At 51.8% G+C, this 20,910-nt stretch overlaps 4 protein-coding genes across 7 annotated transcripts; 1 reads left to right on the plus strand and 3 right to left on the minus strand.

Annotated features, from left to right (window-relative positions):
* Nucleotides 1-1,278: 1,278 nt before the first annotated feature.
* LOC114450717 (RNA-binding protein 39-like) lies at nt 1,279-8,919 on the minus strand. Of its 3 annotated transcripts, none has more exons than XM_028429041.1 (16): nt 8,781-8,919; nt 8,019-8,079; nt 6,838-6,902; nt 5,784-5,833; nt 4,804-4,980; nt 4,633-4,686; nt 4,439-4,556; nt 4,193-4,345; nt 3,117-3,254; nt 2,819-2,884; nt 2,537-2,741; nt 2,371-2,457; nt 2,168-2,279; nt 1,991-2,096; nt 1,833-1,911; nt 1,279-1,746 (listed from the first exon to the last, which is right to left on the minus strand). In XM_028429041.1, the coding sequence occupies exons 3-16, from the start codon at nt 6,841-6,843 to the stop codon at nt 1,643-1,645; spliced, it is 1,455 nt and encodes a 484-aa protein (XP_028284842.1). In that variant the 5' UTR covers nt 6,844-6,902; nt 8,019-8,079; nt 8,781-8,919; the 3' UTR covers nt 1,279-1,642. The 3 variants fall into 3 exon arrangements, with proteins under 3 accessions (XP_028284842.1, XP_028284841.1, XP_028284840.1); XM_028429040.1 differs by having other exon boundaries at nt 8,019-8,076; nt 8,781-8,904; XM_028429039.1 differs by lacking the exon at nt 6,838-6,902 and having other exon boundaries at nt 8,019-8,076.
* Nucleotides 8,920-9,040: 121 nt separating this feature from the next.
* tsen2 (TSEN2 tRNA splicing endonuclease subunit) lies at nt 9,041-13,315 on the minus strand. Its single transcript, XM_028429043.1, has 12 exons — nt 12,926-13,315; nt 11,722-11,788; nt 11,590-11,629; nt 11,297-11,512; nt 11,052-11,175; nt 10,902-10,964; nt 10,706-10,756; nt 10,175-10,319; nt 10,032-10,068; nt 9,795-9,906; nt 9,634-9,723; nt 9,041-9,430 (listed from the first exon to the last, which is right to left on the minus strand). The coding sequence occupies exons 1-12, from the start codon at nt 13,094-13,096 to the stop codon at nt 9,371-9,373; spliced, it is 1,176 nt and encodes a 391-aa protein (XP_028284844.1). The 5' UTR covers nt 13,097-13,315; the 3' UTR covers nt 9,041-9,370.
* Nucleotides 13,316-13,641: 326 nt separating this feature from the next.
* Nucleotides 13,642-16,643, minus strand: LOC114450721 (MKRN2 opposite strand protein-like). 2 transcript variants are annotated; one of them, XM_028429049.1, is made up of 6 exons: nt 16,366-16,643; nt 15,983-16,273; nt 15,655-15,943; nt 14,958-15,007; nt 14,702-14,870; nt 13,642-14,076 (listed from the first exon to the last, which is right to left on the minus strand). In XM_028429049.1, the coding sequence occupies exons 3-6, from the start codon at nt 15,855-15,857 to the stop codon at nt 13,830-13,832; spliced, it is 669 nt and encodes a 222-aa protein (XP_028284850.1). In that variant the 5' UTR covers nt 15,858-15,943; nt 15,983-16,273; nt 16,366-16,643; the 3' UTR covers nt 13,642-13,829. The 2 variants fall into 2 exon arrangements, with proteins under 2 accessions (XP_028284850.1, XP_028284849.1); XM_028429048.1 differs by having other exon boundaries at nt 15,655-16,273.
* Nucleotides 16,644-17,255: 612 nt separating this feature from the next.
* On the plus strand, nt 17,256-20,614 carry mkrn2 (makorin, ring finger protein, 2). Its single transcript, XM_028429042.1, has 11 exons — nt 17,256-17,448; nt 17,573-17,733; nt 18,427-18,555; nt 18,652-18,785; nt 18,926-19,072; nt 19,153-19,328; nt 19,433-19,498; nt 19,567-19,715; nt 19,810-19,920; nt 19,990-20,134; nt 20,220-20,614. Exons 2-11 carry the CDS (start codon nt 17,708-17,710, stop codon nt 20,388-20,390), a joined length of 1,254 nt encoding a protein of 417 aa, XP_028284843.1. The 5' UTR covers nt 17,256-17,448; nt 17,573-17,707; the 3' UTR covers nt 20,391-20,614.
* Nucleotides 20,615-20,910: the final 296 nt, after the last annotated feature.

Consider the following 20,910-nt stretch of genomic DNA (forward strand, 5'->3'; position numbering starts at 1 on the left):
TTTTATATCTACGAGGTTCGTGAACGCATCGTGTGCACACGGCACCAGCAGAGAGGGGCGGGGCCGCGCAGACAGCTGTTTCTGGTTTGTTGTGATTAAAACGGAACATCTGCGCCAGTTAATGTCCGTAAGAGACGGAGATCATCCACCAGACCCAGACCCAGTCTGCAGGTCTGTTGGACAGAGAGACAGACACACAAACAAACACTTATCATGTCCATGCATCAGTTGGACTCCAGGCTGTATGAACTCGTGAATTTATTGGACTGAAGTGGCTCAGGTGACAGACTGCCTGCAGCCTCCTCCAGCATGACCGGTTTGGTGGTGGGTCAGTAATGGTGTGGGGAGGCACAGCCCTCCATGTGCTAGCCAGAGGTACCCTGACTGCCATTAGGTACCAGGATGAGATCCTCAGACCCATTGTGAGACCACATGCTGGTGCAGTGGGCCCTGGGTTCAATGCTAGGCCTCATGTGGCTGAAGTGTGTCAGCAGGTCCTGCATGATGAAGGCATTGATGCTATGGACTGGCCTTCCCGTTGCCCAGACCTGAATCCAATCCAGCACATCTGGGACATCATGTCTCGTTCCATCCACCAGCTGCACCACAGACTGTCCAGGACTTGACTGATGCTTTAATCCAGGTCTGGGAGAAGATCCCTCAGAGAGAACATCCACCGCCTCATCAGGAGCATTCTTGAGTCTTGAGGAACTTCCACTCAAGCTGGATCAGCCTGTGATGTCATTTTCCACTTTCATTTTGAGTATGGTTCCAAATCCAGACCTCCATGGGTTAATAATTTTGATTTACATTGATCATTTTTATGTTATTTTGTTCTCAACGTATTCCACTATGTAATAAATGAAGATTTTCATTCATCCAGATCTAGGAGGTGTTGTTTTAGTGTTCCCTTTGTTTCTGTGAGCAGTGTATGTTCTGCAGATTCAGCAGTAGAAGTCCACCCACCTACCTCTGCATACATCATTACTGTGACATCACTCGACATGTGGCTTGTAACTGTGTGCTTTATACAACAACGGGATATTGATGGGGACCTGCTGCTCCCACACAGACCTGCACTGTGAGATCCACCGAACACAACAGGTAGAAAAGGTCCGACTCGGCTGTTTCATTCATTATCTCACCAGCAGCTGATGTTGGTCATTGAGGCCAGCACGGCACGGCACGGCACGGCACGGCACGGCTCAATGGTTCCTGAGAACCAGCTGCCAGTCAGGAACCAGTTTCCTGTCAGAATAAGATGCTTGAAGCTCGGAGTGATTTCAAAATAAAATTTAATTAACAATTTTACAAAATCAAATCTTGTTTAGAAAAACAGTCGAATACCGAACGGCTTCAAACCCACCAATCAGCTGACAGCCACCCCCCCCCCAAAAAAAAAAAAACAACAAAACAAAACAAAACAAACAGCTCACAGAGCTCAATCACTCAGGAAGTGGGTGTGTGGAGACTCCGCCCACAAAACCCAATGAGAATTAACATGAAACAAGAAGTTAACAGGAAGAACATGTGACCAGACGTCAGCCAATAGAAAGCACTGATGTCTGGATCCCTTGAAAAACTGACGACAACCAACAGAGGAGTAGAACCAAAGCAAGAGGCCTCGATCAATGGAGTGTGGTTACCGGCGTGGTGGGGCGGCCAGCAACTGTGTGGCAGTGGCAGACTCTGGGAAGAGGTTGTGGTACGTGGGCAGGGGGACATACGCTGCTGTGATCATCTTACCTGAAAGGACAGGTGAGAACACGTCAGAGCGGCTCTCTCAAGTCCAACACACACACACACAGGAGTCATATGACAGCAGGTCTTACCAGCAAAGTATCTGCCGTGCAGAGAGTTAACAGCAGCCATGGCGGCTGGGATTGATGGACACTTGACATAGACGTTTCCCTGAAAAGCAACAGGGGTCAAAGGTCAGAAAGAGTCAGCGTAAAAAGGAGGTCAAAGGTCAGACGGAGAACAGGGGTACCTCAGGTGAGTTTTTGTCGACGTAGATGTGAACGACCCCTCCGTGTTTGTTGCACTCCTCTATGACGTCATGCTGGATGTCCAACTCCCAGCCAGGGAGCTCCTCACTGAAACACACAGGGTGAGCGTGTTAATCAGACTCACGGGCGGACTCCCACACAGACAGGTGTGTGCGTACCTGTTGGGGTTGAACATGTTGGACAGCTGGAAGCAGTGTGTGGCGAGAGGCTGAGCTGGAAGATTGAGAGCACCGGAGTTCATGTTCATGTTGAGAGCTGGATTCATGGCAGCTGAAACAGAAGCAACAGAGCTCGTCATCATCTGCACGCTGACGGGAGCGGCGGACACTTTGGACGCACTGTGTGTGAGCGTACGGCTTACCTGACACAGCAGCCATGGCTCCGATCGCAATAGCTCCGCTCATCTGTAGAGCCTGCTGAGCGGCAGGAGGGATCTGCAGCCCGGTACCTGCACACACACACGCGTGCACGTTACACGTTAGCATTAGCAGGTGGTCGTCAAGGTGCGAGCGGAGCCGCGGTCTCACCTTCAGCCAGCCGGGCCATCAGCTGCAGCCTCCCTGTGGTTCCCAGGTCAATGCCGGTGCGTTCAAGCTCGTCGCTGTCGAGGAAAGACGAAGCTGCGGAGGCGTCCGTCCGCTCCGTCACATGACCCACCTTCATGGGTCGACCCGCCAGCTCGAAGCCATTCAGCTGCTCCAGAGCTTTTTTGGCACACTCAGCATCTGCGAACTGACAAAGAGCCGTGGTGTAGTGTTTTCATTCAGCTGTGACCCTGCTGATGATGATGATGATGATGATGGACTCACAGTGATGAAGCCGTAACCTTTTGAGCGTCCGGTTTCGCTGTCCATCATCAGCTGGATGCTCTCAATCTGACCATCAGAAACACACACAGCATCACACACCTGTACAACAGAGCGACCCACTTCTGTGCAGGTTCTCACACACTGTGAGCTGAACATCATGTGACATGTCAGTGTTTTATAACTACTCAAAGATTTAATGTGTGACACGTTATTAAAATGTTTCTCTAACAAGGACGTTACAGTCAGTCTGATGCTGCCTTTCAAACGTCAGTCAGCTTCAAGGAGGACAGAGACTAACCCGTCCGAACGGCTCGAAGATTCCTCTCAGCATCTCCTCTGTGATGTTGAAGTGAAGGGAGCCGACGTACAGCCTCATGGGTCCAGATGTTCCCTTCTGCAGGTTGTTGGCTGCTGCAGCTGCTCGGTTCTTCTCTGCCTGAATACACAGGATCACTTCGATCAGCAGGACTGCTGTACAGGTGCAGCACTAACTAGGGATGTCCCGATCCGATCACGTGATCAGAAATCGGGCCCGATTACGTGATTTCAGACTCGATCGGAATCGGACATTAACTCCCGATCAGGACTCTGACACACACACACACACACACGCGTTTTGCTGCAACGACCGAGTTGGTATTTGCCTTTATAGAGAATCCTGAAAGTATCGGATCGGGACTCGGTATCGGCAGATACTCAAAATCAAATGACTCGGACTTGAGGAAAAAAAAACCTGATCGGGACATCCCTAGCACTAACATGCTGCTGTGACGTTTCGCTGCTGAACTTCAGCAGACGTTACGTGAACGTTTGAAGCGGAGATATTTGATATCTTAAACAAGCAAAACCGAGAAATCCCAAATAGAAGCGACATCTTCCTCCTGAACCGCTGCTTCTGCCGTTCAGCAGCGTAACGTCAAACCTGTGTGTGTGTCTGTGCTGCAGTGGGGGGGCTGAATGAGGAGTTCTGCACACACGTTTCTCATGAATTATGAATTAAGTCCAATAGATTTCTCTGTTCTAGTGGAGTATGTAACAAGTCACGTGGCTGGGTCTAGACTGCGTTCACTCAAAGTAATAATCGTTCATCGAGGAAAAAGCTTCAATTAATCGTGATATTGATTTTAAGTAATGTCTTAAACCCACACACAGAACAAATATGTCACTGATCCATGGCTGCTGCAGCGTATTGTAGCTTCAGTCAGTGATTGGTGGTGATCGTTAATCGTCTGTTCTGCTTCCACTGTTGTGTGATCAGGCCCAAAAACCCTGACCAGAGCACCTAATGAGCCACGGCCCACTGAATGAGACATTATGGTTTCCAGAGGTCAGTGCAGTTTGGGATAGCAGGTGTGTGTGTGTGTGTGTGTGCACCTGTGAGGCCTGGACGATGATGGGAACTCCCAGCAGTCTCTGTCCCGTCAGTCCGATGGCCAGGGGAACTGAACTGGCGTCCACAAACTCGATGTAGGCGATGCCCTTTGACCTACGGGAGTTCCTGTCTGAGATCATCCTCACATCCCGAACCTGTCAATGCACCACAGCAGTCGTTACCATGGCAACAATCACCCCCCCCCCCCCAAACCTTTTTCCGTGTTTAAACTCAGTCAGCAGTTGTACCTTCCCCACAGCAGAGAAGAACTCCTCTAGGTCTCGAGGTCGTATCCTGGCTGCCAACTGCATACAGAACACGGTCCGAGAGTCGCGCTCTTCTGGAGTCAGGTTATCGATCGGCTGTCTGTACACCAGGCAACGACTCAGTAAATCTGTAAAGGTCCACACTGAATCTTGGAGATGCAGACCGACACCCTCACCTGATGGGGCTCTTTTCCTTCTTGACGGGACTTTTACTCCTGGATCGGCGGCGGCTGGAACGACAGTGACACTTTAAGGTTTCCTACTGGTATCTGAACTGTAGTATCATCACCGGCACGACCGGCCGCCTGACACAAACAAGCTGGTGTGCCGGCCCGGCAGAAACTCACTTCTTGTGGTGGTCTCGGTAGCGCCCCCCTCGCTCTCTGCTGCGGCGGCGCTCTCTGCTGCGGCTGCGACTTCTTCGCCGCTCTCTGCTGCGGCTGCGTTTGCGGCTCCGGCTCCGCTTCCTGTCTCGACTCTTACTGCGCTTCTTGTTGCGGCTGTGACTGCGGCTGCGCTTCTTCCTGCCAGACACAAGGTACCATATCAGAGGCACATACCCCCTCCAACCAGCCTGCACAGGTGCTGCCACAGGAAAGTACCGTGTGAACCCAGCATGAACCCGTAACACAAGCAGTTTTTGGTCTTCTGAGCTACTGTCAATCAGCAGCCACGATTGTAATACCCCGTTCACACTGGGGAAAAAAATGTGGCTTAAGCAGGATTCGGCCGCATCCAGATCAATCCAGATGTGTTTTTTTCTGAGTGTAAATACCCCGAATCCGGCTGTATCCAGTTTGATTTCAATCCGGCTAGATCCACCTCTCGTGGGTGGATCTAGCTGGATTGGCTCCAATGTGGCTCAGGTGTGAACGCAAATGTGGCTAGCGAATCCGGCTAGGGACATGCTACTTCCAGTTAGCGACATTCTACTTCCAGTTAGCGACATGCTACTTCCAGTTAGCGACATGCTACTTCCGGTTCACGGGGCGCGACACGAGACAAAAAACCTACCGCGGCGTGAATGGACTCTGTATATTACGAGGCACCACCTAGTGGTTTGGAGGACAGCAAACACGCTGGATGAAGCCGGATTGAGTGCGGACACAACTGTGTGCTAGCCAGATTTGAAAATAGGTCTGAACGCATCCAGCTTAAAGGCTGTCTGGGCTCAATCCTACTCCAGCTGGAATGACTTTCTCCAGTGTGAACGGGGCCTAATAAGTGTGAGAACGTTTTAAAGGGCTGTTGCCACAGTGAGGAAGACAGCGTTGTGTGAACCAGTATGAAGAGCCTGGCACCCAGAGCAGGCCTGACGGGGCGTTACCTCTTGCCGCGCTCCTCCTGGGCATCAGGGCTCGAGGCCTTGGTGTCCTCCTAAGCAGGGTCGACAGAGAACAGCATGAGGAGGCAGACATTCAGGTGTGAGGGAGGGGGAGGGGGCAGAAGAGAATATAAACAGGTTTAATGAGTCACACTGAAACAGGCTTGTTGGGGGGTCAGTGGTCAGTCTGGGTCAGTCAGTCAGTGGCGGCTGCAGCTCCGGCAGCAGACACACACTCCACAGTCCAGCTCGTCTTCAGCCATGTGGATGCTGTGCTGGGACTCCTCTGAAGTGCCCTGAAGCAGACAGGAGTCTTAGTCACTCACTCAGCCCAGAACCACAACTAGAACCACCAAGGACACACCCTCCACACTAACCCCGAGACCCTCTAACTCTGACCCTGAGCCTTCTTACAGCCTTCATCCTCCTACACAGATGAAGGCCGCTGCATTGTGCGTAATGTCGGCTACAGACTGAACAGTTCTTGTGAAGTCAGTTTAAAACCTCAAGAACCGGAGTGGCGCTGCACTTTGATTGGCTAGCTGTGAAGCAACAAACTGATGAAGTCTACGCTGACCCACAGATTCTGACTGAACGTGTGTGTGTGTGTGTGTGAGAGACCTGTGTCACAATACAGTAACAACACTTCCTCCTTCCTTCACACTCCCTGCAGAGCTGATAACATGCTCCACCCGTCCTCACCAACAAATCCAGACAGGAACCTGCTGACAGCTAAGCCCCGCCCCTTCCCTGCCCTGCATCCAGACCTCAGAATAGGATCAAATCAGGGGTCCGGTTTTGCTGAGTTCCTGTGCACTGTTGAAGTGGGATGCAAAATGGTGCTCAAAGCTAAAGGTTAGCTAAACGCTAACAGTAGCGGGTGCTTTTTTTCCCATGATCCCTCTGTGAGTAGTCACATGATGCCCCTCGCTCTACTTTATCTCTTCTGCTGTTCCTCACTGAGGAGTGACAGTTTAGAGTTACCAGGGGGGGGGGGACCAGTCGTGTTACCATGGGGACCACAGTACAGCAATGCATCATGGGGGCTTTTTACTACCTTCATGTTTGTGACAGATCACACTGGCATTCAGGGGAGTAGAGGTGAGAAATCGTTAGGCAAGTCTACAAAGAGAGATAGATGGGCATTTATTCATGACAGTCTGTGAAGAAACGCCACCATCATCATCATCATCATCATCATCATCATCATCATCATCATCATCATCATCATCATTAGCCCGACTCTACTGCTCACAGACGCCATGCAGCAGCTCGATGTGACACACACAAACACTGTCATGGTGAGTATTTTCAGACTGGACCTGCAAGCTGTGACCCAACTGAGGGGCTGCTTCCTTTGGAGGACGTATTTGTATTTTTTAGACACGTTGGGGCGTCTCGCAGCTGACAGATGCATCCTTCTTTCCCTGGTAATGAGGGATGCATCAGGTACATGATCCTTTCTGCCATAATAACGGGCACATCCCAGGATTCATTGTGCGCTAGCAAGGGCTGGATTATTTACAGCAGACTCCACAAACTGGATTTTAACCGCTCGAGAGTAAACTTTTGAATGTAAACTTAAACTGCAGGTTGCTAGGCCACAGGAGCAGCGTGTCTTTTGGTCTCCGTTGCGGAGAAAAGGAACCCGGATAAGATCCTGTCCATCCTGGACAACCCTCTGCACAGGCAGAGGAGTGAGTCGCTGACCGGCTCCCTGTTCATTCAGCTGTACAAAGTCCTCCCTGGGTGTCCAGGGGTCGCGGCCTCAGCCACAGTCTGAAGAGTTTCTATGGACATTTTTTAATCTTCTGTAAAACTCTGTAAGCTCTATGCACTTCCTGTTCTCCTGCTCATTAACCTTGTTAATTATTGCCTGCATGGTTTGTACACATTCTATCTGTATATACTCCATAATAGCTCGTTTTCAGCCCAGTTCAGCTTCAGTCTTTGGTTTTATCATCAAGGACGAAGCCTTCCACAAACTACAGCGTCTCATTTAGCAACTACACGAGTAGACTCGCCTGTAGTTCGTGGAGTACTGGCTTCTGTGGGCTGGACCCTTTGAAGGATGCAGCCCTTCAACTGGGACACAGCTGCAGAGTACGGGTCTCAGTGTCACCTGTAGTATGAGCTCTGCTGATCAGTGACTGAGGGTGCCACAGTCCTGAGCTGTGAGAGGAGCAGTAGAGTCCAGCTGAGAGTCTGGACCACAGAAAACAGACACAAGACACTCACCTTCCTGTATGGAGCCTCCAGCATCGCCTCAATATCCAGGTCATCTGCCATCGTACTGCTGCTTCACACACACAGACACACACACACACACACACACACACACGGGTAAATGTTACGCATGTTCAAGGTTAGAAAGGTGAGTTAACACTGCTCCTGCATGTTCCACATGGAGGATCTACTGATTCATGTTTCTGTGCAGAGCTGCTGGTCCTGGTCCCGGGCAGGGACCACTTCTGGACTCTCTTGTCTGCAGCGTCTTGACAGGACAGCTTTGGTCCACACATGGACAGAGGAGAGCTGGACCCAGACTCCATGATCCCCATAAGAAACAGAGGGTAACCTCACTGACCCAGTGCATTCTGGGAGCTGGAGCCCCTGGTCTCCGAGGTCTCATCTTTACAACACAACGTGCTGCTTTATGTTTGTGTGTCTGAGAGTCAACAACACAGGTCAGCTGCCTCTCCTGGTATTGATCACCAATATCTGACACCTTAAACCAGATCAGCTCGGACCGAGCTCTGTTTGTGTAGTTCTCACTGACACGGTACGATCCTGGGTCGTGTTGAGACCGAGGCCCGCAGACAGCAGGGTCTCTTTATCCGGGTTTACCCTCTCTGGTGAGGTACAGCCGAGCCCTCTACAGCTAGCTTAGCATGCTAACAGTCTGGGACTGAGGTCGGGGCCTTCCAGGCCGCCCTCGGAGCCGGTACAATTCGTATATCTGCTCTGGCTCTGAGGGCAGCTGGTGCGGGGACAGCTTACCTGGTACACAGCGGCTGTGAGGGGACAACCGGCAAACCGTCTCTCGGGCCGGTTAACGGAGGCTGTTCGGAAGTCGCTCGTGGAACGCGAGCTGCGCTCTTTAAATGGAGAGTGCTGGAAGCGTGGCTGATCTCGCGAGAGCTGGTTCAACGAGATCAAAACACACGGGACGTGTTTACTGCACAACTTCAACCAGTTCAATAATCACCGGGTTATTTCTGCACAACATGGATCCACACAAAGACTGGACACAACACGAGTTCTTCATGGTTCTGTTTATTTCTCACAGTGCACAGGGTTCTGTTCAGCTGTCCCTGCTTCATGAGACACCTGCTGGACCCATGACAGGGTCTGACGGTCCTGTTCTCTCATGGCGTGCAGGTCTGGCCCCTCTCCTGCACAGCAAAGGGCCACAGGCTGACCCAAAAGACACTGTAGAGGTTCTGCTGCTCAGACGCTCGCTTCCAGGTGGGCCCGTGCAGACTGCTGGGTCCTTCTTTTACAGTTCAGAACAGAAGCAGAACCTGGAGGTGCTGATCGGAGGTTTCCTTGTAGATGTTTGTGTTCATCAGTGTCTCCCTCCCAGCTAATCAGATGTCCTCCTGCTCTGCTCGCTCTCTGGAGGAAACCCACCGACTGACGATCACTTCCTGTTCAGATGGAAACTTTGTCAATAAGACTAAATCCTGTCTGTGTAACAAAGCCTGTAGATGGTCTGACCCCGGTATCACTATGACTAAAAACAAAAATAATCGTCGTCGATCGTCGAGGACAAAGCATCAATAAATCGCGATATTATATACTCCGACTATTTGTATATTACGTCTATATATAAATTGTTGTCGTTTGTTACCTGAACCTCGAGTCTGCTCAGACACACGGGCGAATCCAGCTCAGCTTCTGATAGGTCAGGTGGGTAGATGATGTAACACAGCATCAGTTCCTATAAAACAGACATGATTGTTCTTCATAGGAACATAAACACCGGCTGGAGGGAATGAGAGTTGTTGTTACCTTGGAGACGTTTGCAGTGATCCTACTAAGAGCTGCCAGAGAACGCCATGAAAACGGGCGCAGCCCCGAGCTCCTGAACGCATCGTCCGTCCGCTCAATGACCACAGAGTAACTACAGGAAGACGGCAGGGACATTGTTTTGTTTGTTCCTCTCATCCATAAATGGTCGTTTTGTGAAAATAGTTTTGAAACAACTCTGTCTCTACAGCTGGAGATGAGCTGTGTGTGTGTGGTTACCTGGCATGGTAAAAAGGTGGTCCCTTCCTGTACAGCACTGAAAACACACACACCAAGAACATTATGACAGGGTCTGCCTTCTGTGATCCTTCTTCTGTTTTAATTACTCCGTGTGTGAGTGTGTGTGTGTGTGTGTTTCTCACTGAGGTCAACACCATATTTGGCTCCGCCCCCTGTTTTAGGGACCCACCCCTGGCTGCGAAAGTGATGATAGGCTGCGTATGAACTGATGAAGTCAGGACACAGTGACCGGAACTTCCTCCACAGCTGGCTGACTGACAGGGGCTCCTGACCAATCACAGAAGATGAGGTCACACAGGTATGACAGACAGACGGACAGGCAGGTATGACAGGCAGGCAGACAGACAGGCAGGCAGACAGACAGACGGACGGACAGACAGACAGGTATGACAGACAGGCAGACAGACAGGCAGGCAGGCGGGCAGGCGGACAGACAGACAGAGGGACGGACAGACAGACAGACAGACAGATTGACAGACAGACGGACAGACAGATGGACAGACAGACAGAGGGACAGACAGACAGAGGGACGGACGGACAGACAGACAGACAGACAGACAGATGGACAGACAGACAGAGGGACGGACGGACAGATTGACAGACAGACAGATGGACAGACAGACAATCAGACAGATGGACAGACAGACAGTTACCTGCTGCAGATAGACTGACAGGCAGCCCAGACTGTAGACTAGGAAGAAGGCCTGTGGGTGGAGATAGACACAGGTCACAGCCTATATTCCAGACGTGTCTCCCTGGCAACAGCAGCTGATGCTCATGGGTAAAGTAGATGTTGTAATGTGTTTGGGAAAAGCAGCTGGTTGTGGTTGCAGCTGTCAGTTGTGTTACCTCCTCCAGGCTGAGCTGTAGGTACTCTGAGAGGGCCAACGGAGTCCGCCTCAGCCTGCGCCCCTGTACGTCCAGCAGACACACAACAACGACTCAGAAACCAACAACAGCAACTTAGCAAGACAACAAAAACATCACATGGAGACAAACCTCACTGTCAGAGACCACCAGAAAAAAAGCAGGCCCTGGATCCAAACGACCAGGATCACAGTCTGGATCAGGATTGGGGTTAGGGTCAGAGTCTGAGACAGGATCGGGGTCTCGTGGGTCCAACCTGAGATGTTGAGAAGGTGTTTCATGGTACATCAGATGTTAAAGTTTAAAGCAGTTTTAAGGATTTGGTGCCATCTAGTGGTGACCAGCTGAACAGTCTGATCTGAATGGAACCACCGTACCTGCAGGTTCTCTTGGACCCTGACCTTGGCCTCTTTGTGTGGGGACAGGTTTCCTCTTCCATCTGCTCCTCCTCCTCCTGGCTCCCTCCCATCTCCCTCCTCACATGCTCCATCTCTATTGGCTGTGACAGCCTGAGCAGAGTTTGACTGACAGCGTCCTCATCCAGTCCTCGAGCCGACAGAGCTGCCTTGGCCCACCTGATCAGATCCTCATACCTGTGAAGGGCAAATGTGATGGAATCACTGTGCCAGACAGGATTGATGTCACTGTGTAAACATGTGATGTCCCTGACCTGGACTGTGAGACAACCGGCAGAATCAAACCTTCATGTTCTGTAACAGAAACAAAGATCAGCTGACTGCAGTGAGCACTACTGATGACCTCTGAGAGTGGCGATGATGTCATTGCGATGATTTATATTCACCCTCCCAATGGTCATATATGCTGTGGTCCGGCCTGGCTCTGGACAGGACGCCTTTACCAAAATAACCCTGAAATAACAACACCTGTTCAGTCCGAGAAACACCAACTCAGACCTGGTGTGACATGGACTAACCCAGAGCTGGTTTAATCTGACGTGGACTAACTCAGACCTGGTGTAACCTGGTGTAACCTGATGTGGACTAACTCAGACCTGGTGTAACCTGATATGGACTAACTAAAACCTGGTGTAATCTGATGTGGACTAACCCAGAGCTGGTTTAATCTGACAAGGACTAACCCAGAGCTGGTGTAATCTGATGTGGACTAACTCAGAGCTGGTTTATTCTGATGTGGACTAACTCAGACCTGGTGTAATCTGATGTGGACTAACTAAAACCTGGTGTAATCTGATGTGGACTAACTCAGAGCTGGTTTATTCTGATGTGGACTAACTCAGAGCTGGTTTATTCTGATGTGGACTAACTCAGACCTGGTGTAATCTGATGTGGACTAACTCAGACCTGGTGTAATCTGATGTGGACTAACTAAAACCTGGTGTAATCTGATGTGGACTAACTCAGAGCTGGTGTATTCTGATGTGGACTAACTCAGACCTGGTGTAATCTGATGTGGACTAACTCAGAGCTGGTGTAATCTGATGTGGACTAACTCAGAGCTGGTTTATTCTGATGTGGACTAACTCAGACCTGGTGTAATCTGATGTGGACTAACTAAAACCTGGTGTAATCTGATGTGGACTAACTCAGAGCAGGTGTATTCTGATGTGGACTAACTCAGACCTGGCGTAATCCGATGTGGACTAACCCAGAGCAGGCGTAATCTGATGTGGACTAACTCAGACCTGGTTGTGAATCTGATGTGGACTAACTCAGACCTGGTGTAATCTGATGTGGACTAACCCAGAGCTGGTGTAATCTGATGTGGACTAACCCAGAGCTGGTGTAATCTGATGTGGACTAACTAAAACCTGGTGTAATATGATGTGGACTAACTCAGACCTGGTGTAATCCGATGTGGACTAACCCAGAGCAGATGTAACCTGATGTGGACTAACTCAGAGCTGGTGTAATCTGATGTGGACTAACCCAGAGCTGGTTTATTCTGATGTGGACTAACTCAGACCTGGTGTAATCCGATGTGGACTAACCCAGAGCAGATGTAACCTGATGTGGACTAACTCAGACCTGGTTGTGAATCTTCTGGATGTGTTCCGGCTGGCAGACCAGTACGTGTTGGTTGATGAGCTCTGCCCGGAACTGGCTCTTCTCCTGCGGGCTGCGGCCCACCGGCAGCGGAGCCTCGTACTCCTCATGAACCCGCGTGCGTCGCCTGGGAGCCAGAAACGCTGCCTGCATGCTGCCGGCGGTTCCGGGTCAGGTCAGGCCGGACTGCGGGTGTCTGCTGGATCCGGACTAATGACAAGAGCTGCCAAGCTGCAGCACTCCGTGTTTCGTGGACGTGTTCTCGGCCAGTTTCCGTGCGCCTCGCAGGCTTCTTTCATTCAGGTCTGCTGCTGCCGGACTCCGCGGTGTTATCGAATCTGTGTCCGACTGGAAACATGGAGCGTTTCCTCTGAGTTCTTCTTCTTTAGTTTAATGGCGGGTGGCATCCTGCGCTCAGGTGCATTAGCGCCACTCACTGGAGCGTGAGCCTGAGTGGGAGAGACCAAAAACTACATTCTAAGCGGAGGGTTAAACTGTGAGCATGAGTTAAATCTAAATGTTAAATGTTGTGTCTCTCAGACAGCTTCCACCACCTCACACACACACACACAGTTAATCAGTGATCTAATAGTTTAAACTAAGGTTCATGGTCCATTTATTGTCATCTTACATGTTTATGATACAATAAATAATGATGAGAAGTTAAACAGAAATAAAACAGATGTAAAGTGCAGAAGAGCAGAAATCCGTCTTCACCCGTGTGATCAGGCTCGCTGACGCCTCAGAGGATGATAACCCAGCATCAGGTACAGCCTGCTGCTGTTAACACACAGGGTCACTGTAACCATGGAAACACGTGCTTGGTCCTAGTAAACAGCACTTTGAGGATCACTTTCCACAGTAATGGTGAAGGGTTAACTGTGGGTTAACTGTTGACTGATGCACCTCCCTGAGTGTCCTCCTGTTTGTCTTCTTCTCTGTCCACCATGTAGTACTGGTGTCTCTGGATATGCTGGTACAGCGTGGTGTATTTGGAGACCCTCCTCATCCTCGGCAGGATGAAGCTGTGGGTGAAGGCCTCCCTGCTCAGAGCGCTGCGGCCCTCTGCGGCCAGCACACTGTTAACGAACTGCAGACAGAAGCTGAAGCAGTTGTGGTTTTCCTCGTTGAACCTGAGACACAGGTGGTGAGACAGGTGGTCAGACAGGTGGTGAGACAGGTGCTGAGACAGGTGGTGAGACAGGTGGTGAGACAGGTGGTGAGACGGATCATCAGACAGGTGGTGAGACAGGTCATCAGACAGGGGGTCAGACAGGTGGTGAGAGAGATGGTGAGACAGGTGGTGAGACAGGTCATCAGACAGGTGGTCAGACAGGTGGTGAGACAGGTGGTCAGGTGGTGAGACGGATGGTGAGACGGATCATCAGACAGGTGGTGAGACAGGTCATCAGACAGGGGGTCAGACAGGTGGTGAGACAGATGGTGAGACAGGTGGTGAGACAGGTCATCAGACAGGTGGTCAGACAGGTGGTGAGACAGGTGGTCAGGTGGTGAGACGGATGGTGAGACAGGTGGTCAGACAGATGATGAGACAGGTGGTCAGACAGGTGGTGAGACAGGTGGTGAGACAGTTGGTCAGACAGGTGGTGAGACGGGTGGTGAGACAGATGATGAGACAGGTGGTCAGACAGATGGTGAGACAGGTGGTCAGGTGGTGAGACGGATGGTGAGACAGATGGTGAGACAGGTGGTGAGACAGGTGAATGGACAGGTCTGAGGACATCAGGTGGAGCTTACCTGTGCCAGGCTGGGTCCCACATAGGTCCATCAGAGAAGCGGTCCAGGTACTGATCCCACTGAGCGAGCAGGTGGAACATGTCGGGCCTGACCAGAGGAACGCTGACGCAGCGCTCCCACCCGCTCTGATCTCGCCGGACTCCCCCCTGTGTGTAGTTGTACACCACTCCTGCACACAGACACACACAGGGGGAACCTTAGCTGACTTCAGGGTGGAGCTACACACAGGGCGCCACCCTCTGACCTGGAGTCCTACCTTTAGTGTTAGAGATGCCGGTGTGCAGGTCTGACGTGCCGTCGAAGTCTCTGAGGGACAAACAGCAGGACACACTGTCATGTGTGTGTGTGTGTGTGTGTTACCTGTGTGTGTGTGTGTGTCAGTTAACCTGTGTGTGTGTGTGTCTGTGTGTGTGTTACCTGTGTGTGTGTGTGTGTTACCTGTGTGTGTGTGTGTTACCTGTGTGTGTGTTACCTGTGTGTGTGTTACCTGTGTGTGTGTGTGTGTGTGTGTTACCTGTGTGTGCGTGTGTTACCTGTGTGTGTGTTACCTGTGTGTGTGTGTTACCTGTGTGTTACCTGTGTGTGTGTTACCTGTGTGTGTGTGTTACCTGTGTGTGTGTTACCTGTGTGTGTGTGTGTTTGTTACCTGTGTGTGTTACCTGTGTGTGTGTGTTACCTGTGTGTGTGTTACCTGTGTGTGTGTGTGTTACCTGTGTGTGTGTTACCTGTGTGTGTGTGTTACCTGTGTGTGTGTTACCTGTGTGTGTGTGTTACCTGTGTGTGTGTTACCTGTGTGTGTGTGTTACCTGTGTGTGTGTGTTACCTGTGTGTGTGTTACCTGTGTGTGTGTGTTACCTGTGTGTGTGTGTTACCTGTGTGTGTGTGTTACCTGTGTGTGTGTTACCTGTGTGTGTGTGTTACCTGTGTGTGTGTTACCTGTGTGTGTGTGTTACCTGTCATAGTTGTCATGTGCAGGTGCTACCAGCAGGCAGCTGGAGCTCTTGTGTCCGTTGGTGAGGGGGGAGGGCAGGCTGACCGGCGCCTCCTGCAGCCTGCTCCCCCTCAGCTCCTCCCCGCAGCTCGGACACTCTGCCGGCACAGAGAAGCAGAAGATCTCCTTCTGACAGTGGCTCAGCCGGATCACGCTGCGCTCCATCACCTCCTCCTGCTTCTTTGTGCCTCCTCGTTCCCTCCTCCTGAATGTTCCTCCTTCTTTTCCCGAGTCTCTCCTCTGCTGGACTCCTCTGCTGAACTCCTCTGCTGGACTCCTCTGCTGGACTCCTCTGCTGGACTCCTCTGCTCCTCTTGTTCCTTTCCTCTTCTCTTCTTTCTCCACCCTGACTTGTTTTTTTTTCCGTTTCTTCTTCTCTCCTCCTTCTCACCTGGTTGCCGAGTTACGGCCTATCAGATGACATCACTGCCCCTGGCTCCAGCCTATCAGGTTGCTCATCAGGCGGTCATGTGTCTCACCTGTTGCTGCTTCAGTCTGAACAGATGACCTTCGAACTGTGTGGGCAGTGTCACCATGGCAACGAGCAGAGCCCTTCGGAGCAGAGCAGCGTCCCTCTGAGCCTGTAAAGCATTCTGGGAGTTTAACGCTTTGATCATGCAGGAAGTCAGGAAGTGTTCAACAAAACAAGACAGACAGAAAACACCAAGCTCACCGCTAACAACCCGAGGTGTGACGGCTGTGCTCCACACAAACTCCAACTCTGCTCCAAGCTAACACACAGGAAGAGCCAGAGCACTGCATGGTAAACTAGAGGAACCTTCACAATAAGAGCCTGGATCAAACAGAGAGCAGTGATTGGCTGCAGGTCAGCACTGGTCCTGACCCAGCTGTGATCTGATCTGTCAGCTCAAGGTGTGTGAAACAGAACACTCAGTGGAACCTCAGACTGCAGTCACACACACACACACACACACACAGACACACACACACACACACACACACACACAGACACACACACACACACAGACACGCACAGACACGCACACACACACAGACACACACACACACACACACAGACACACACACACACACACAGACACACACACACACAGACACGCACAGACACACAGACACACACACACACACAGACACACACACACACACACTCACACACAGACACACACACTCACACACAGACGCACACACACACACTCACACACAGACACGCACAGTCACACACACACACACACACTCACACACAGACACGCACACTCACACACAGACGCACACACACACACTCACACACAGACACGGACACACACACACACACACAGACACACACACACAGGCACACACACACACACACAGACACACACACACACACACAGTCACAGACACACACACAGACACACACAGACACACATACACACAGACACACAGACACACACACAGACACTCACACACAGACACACACACGCAGACACACACACACAGACACACATATACACACACACACACACACAGTCACACACACACACACAGACACACACACACAGACACACAGACACTCACACACAGACACGCACACACACACACACACACTCACACACAGACACACTCACACACAGACACACAGACACACACACTCACACACAGACACACACACTCACACACACACACACACGCTGTGTGTCCGGACATGTCTGAGAGAGGACAGACAGAAGACACCAGCGGTCACATCATGAAGCTGAGAGCGTCACACACACTGAACATCACACCAGGACACCACATAAAGGTGAGAACTCCACGATCAGATTTATAGATCGATACTTTATTGATCCCTGAGGGGGGGTTCAGCCTCCTCCAGTCCTGTGTGTGTTTATTCTGGGCATAAAAAACAAACTTGTTTTTCCTTGAAGCTCCTCTCTGATAGCCCGGAACCTTCTGCACGGTAGGAACCATCCTGCGTCTGCGGCTCTCGGTCGGAACTATTTGAGCAGGACACCGAGACGACAGCTGTGTCGTCCTGTAGCTGAAGGTCCGTGAGGAGGAAGATGAGCACCAAACAGGTGACCTGCAGGTGCGCTGGGGCCCTGTCTGTCTGTCTCTCTGTCTGTCTGTCTCTCTGTCTGTCTGTCTCTCTGTCTCTCTGTCTGTCTGTCTGACGCTCTGATCCTCAGCTGCATCTCTGCGCCTGCGTTCGCCTCGTGCTAATGTTTTTAGCCATTAGCCATTAGCCAGTCAGTGTGGGTGTGGTGGACAGAATAACAGAAACAGGCTCCGTCAGCTCGTGCCCAGAGTCCGGGTCCGGGTCCGATTAGATCCAGACAGTGTAATGTCGCAGTAGCTGCGGACGCTCCACGTCATCCAGGTCCAGCTCACAGTGAGACTGATGGGGGGGACCCCGACAGAACGCTCCCGGTGTTTGGAGAGTTCTGGGGCTGACCGAACAGAGGCACGGAGTCCAGCTGGAGGACTTCCGGTCTGAGGCCTGCTGTCAGCTGGAGAGGTGATGGGGGGGTTAAAACCACAGAAGCAGTGGTCGTGTCTCCTCACGTCTCACTGCATGCTGCCATATTAAAGAATGGTCTTAGCAGGAAGTTAACGGGCCAACAGTGTCCCTACCAGGGCTCTCAAGTCTCAGTGGTTGGTTAACCACTGAGACTTGAGAGCCCTGGTAGGGACACTGTTGGCCCGTTGCCCTGGCGACGGGCGGAGTGATGTGCCGGTGTCACTTCCTGTGCAGCAGGCCAACAGGTGTGCTGTGTTTCAGGTACTTCCTGCACGGCGTGTGCAGGGAGGGCAGCCGCTGTCTGTTCTCTCACGACCCGACGAGCAGCAAGCCCTCCACCATCTGCAAGTTCTACCAGAGAGGAACCTGTGCCTATGGAGAGCGCTGCAGGTGACACACACACACACACACACACACACACACACACACACACACACCCCTCTGAGTGGTTGGTCTCACCTCTTCCTGTGTGTTTTGCTCTTGCAGGTATGATCACATCAAACCTTCATCCAGAGGAGGAGGAGGAGGAGGAGGCGGAGCTTCAGAGGATCCAGCAGGTGGAGCTGGAGGCCGGGCTGGCAGAGGTGGAGTCAAGAAGTCCCTAGTCCTGAGAGACAGAGGTGACCCTCGGGGTGGGCTGGCAGTGTGGGCTTGGAGGTTCTGTCCCGGTTCTTTAGGGGTTAACAGAGTGTGTCTGCGGTTGTGTTGACTGTGGTTCACCGAGGCGCCGTCACCTAGTCTCTCTTTTTTCCAACTCAAGCTCTGGGTGCAGAAAGTCTGTTCGGAGGTCCAGCAGAGAGACCAGGGCCAGAGGTGGCAGCAGCAGCAGCAGCGGCGGCAGCAGCAGCTCCTCATTCATATGTGGACGCCATCAGGACCGGTCTCGGCTCTTCAGCACAGGAACCAGGTAGTTGACAGAAAATCCTCCAACCTGATTGGCTTGTGGATGTTTATGATGTCTGACACATCTGCCTGTGTTTTATGTAGCCCCTCCCATTGTGGGAGGTGCTTACCAAGACTCCCATCAGCTGTGTCCTTACGCTGCAGCTGGACACTGTTACTATGAAGACAGCTGTACGTATCTCCACGGCGACCTGTGTGAGGTGTGCAGGCTACACGTGCTCCACCCTCATGATGCAGAGCAGAGGAGAGCACATGAGAAGGTGTGTGGTTTGTTACTTTACAGGGTGGAGGGTCCCAAACAGGGTGGAGGGTCACACTGTCCTCACCCTGTCCTCACGCTGTCTGTCCGTCTGTCTGTCTGCAGATCTGTCTGCTGGCCTTTGAGGCTGACATGGAGAAGGCGTTTGCAGCCCAGCTCAGTCAGGACAAGGTGGGTGCCTGTAGTCACCAGGTAGGCTCTTCTGTGTGACATCACTAACAGTCGTCGTTGTTGTTCAGGTGTGCTCCATCTGTATGGAGGTGGTGGTTCTGAAGGCGAACCCGTCAGACCGCAGGTTCGGGATCCTGTCCTCCTGTTGTCACACCTTCTGCCTGGCCTGCATCCGACAGTGGCGCTGCACCAGAAACTTCTGCAACAAGATTGTTAAGTAGGAGTCCGTCCAAAGAGCTCAGAGATCAGATGGGTCTGTGGGGGATGGGGGGCGCAGGTCTGTGGGGTCTGACAGATTCTCTGTGTCTCAGATCGTGTCCGGAGTGTCGGGTCATCTCAGAGTTTGTCATCCCATCAGTTTACTGGGTGGAGGACCAGGATGACAAAGACCACCTCATAGAGCTCTTCAAGTCTGGAGTCAGGTGAGTGACCGGGTCGCAGGCTGAGCCCGCTGCCCCCTGCAGGTCACACAGCTTCTCTTCTGTCTGCAGTAAGAAGGCCTGCAAGTACTTCGATCAGGGTCGCGGCTCGTGTCCGTTCGGAGGGAAGTGTTTGTATCTACACGCTTTTCCAGACGGGACTCGAGCAGAACCGGACCGGCCACGCAAACAGATGAGCTCTGAGGGGAACATCCGGGTTAGCCGCCACAGCCGCCATTTTGATTCCCAGGTGTAGTTGGTGTTCTGTAGTTCATAACGGGTGCTCTTGTTTCACTGATTAGTTCATGAACAGCGTCCGCCTGTGGGACTTCATCGAGGAGCGCGAGCAGCGGTCTGTCCCACCCCCGCCATCCCTCGATGATGACATCACAGAGCTGAGGGAGCTCTTCATGGAAATGTCAGGTCCGAGCCACGAAGAGCCAGAGACCCCCCCGCCTGCTGCAGACCAGTAGAGACCGGACTTTGCTTCCTGTGGGGGGGACTGTGCGGGGGACTCGGCAGCCATGTTGGCTCCACATAAAGTCATCGCTCTCAGCGGTCTGTGCTGACGTTTTATTTATTGTGTTTAGGTAAATACAGAAGTGAAGGTGTGATGTTCATACAACAACAACAACATGATTACAGATGTAAACTCACACAAGATGTAAAAATAAAAGAAATACAGTGACGGTGCTCAGCTCACAGTCAGACTCTGTTTGTAGCCGTGGATCATCCGAACAGACTCTGCTGCTCCGAGACTCACAGCTGGGGGAGGTCCATGTTGGGGGGCAGTGCAGGCTGGGGACTGGGTGTGTTAGCAGAGTCTGCACAGAGGAAGGGAGCCATAGAGTCCGTTCACACTGGGGAAAAAAATCTGGCTAAAGCGGGATTCAATCCAGATGTTTTTTTTCTGTGTGAACACCTCGAATCCGGCTGTATCCAGTTTGATTTCAATCCGGCTAGATCCACCCACGAGAGGTGGATCTAGCCATG

This window comes from Parambassis ranga, chromosome 18, assembly GCF_900634625.1.
Source record: "Parambassis ranga chromosome 18, fParRan2.1, whole genome shotgun sequence".
Classification (NCBI taxonomy): domain Eukaryota; kingdom Metazoa; phylum Chordata; class Actinopteri; family Ambassidae; genus Parambassis; species Parambassis ranga.

Coding starts and splice junctions, on each gene's coding strand:
- LOC114450717 (XM_028429039.1), bottom strand. CDS start 8,069: ATGGCAGATGACCTGGATATTGAGGCGATGCTGGAGGCTCCATACAGG. Junction 4,981..5,783: donor CAGGAGGAGCGCGGCAAGAG/GTAACGCCCCGT, acceptor TGTGTCTGGCAG/GAAGAAGCGCAGCCGCAGTC. Junction 4,346..4,438: donor TCTTCTCTGCTGTGGGGAAG/GTACAACTGCTG, acceptor GTGCATTGACAG/GTTCGGGATGTGAGGATGAT.
- tsen2 (XM_028429043.1), bottom strand. CDS start 13,096: ATGCAGGCAGCGTTTCTGGCTCCCAGGCGACGCACGCGGGTTCATGAG. Junction 11,630..11,721: donor CATATATGACCATTGGGAGG/GTGAATATAAAT, acceptor TTTCTGTTACAG/AACATGAAGGTTTGATTCTG. Junction 9,907..10,031: donor CCACCTTTTTACCATGCCAG/GTAACCACACAC, acceptor GTCTTCCTGTAG/TTACTCTGTGGTCATTGAGC.
- LOC114450721 (XM_028429049.1), bottom strand. CDS start 15,857: ATGGAGCGCAGCGTGATCCGGCTGAGCCACTGTCAGAAGGAGATCTTC. Junction 15,008..15,654: donor GCACATGACAACTATGACAG/GTAACACACACA, acceptor TTTGTCCCTCAG/AGACTTCGACGGCACGTCAG. Junction 14,871..14,957: donor CGGCATCTCTAACACTAAAG/GTAGGACTCCAG, acceptor GTCTGTGTGCAG/GAGTGGTGTACAACTACACA.
- mkrn2 (XM_028429042.1), top strand. CDS start 17,708: ATGAGCACCAAACAGGTGACCTGCAG. Junction 17,734..18,426: donor ACCAAACAGGTGACCTGCAG/GTGCGCTGGGGC, acceptor GCTGTGTTTCAG/GTACTTCCTGCACGGCGTGT. Junction 19,499..19,566: donor CCCAGCTCAGTCAGGACAAG/GTGGGTGCCTGT, acceptor GTTGTTGTTCAG/GTGTGCTCCATCTGTATGGA.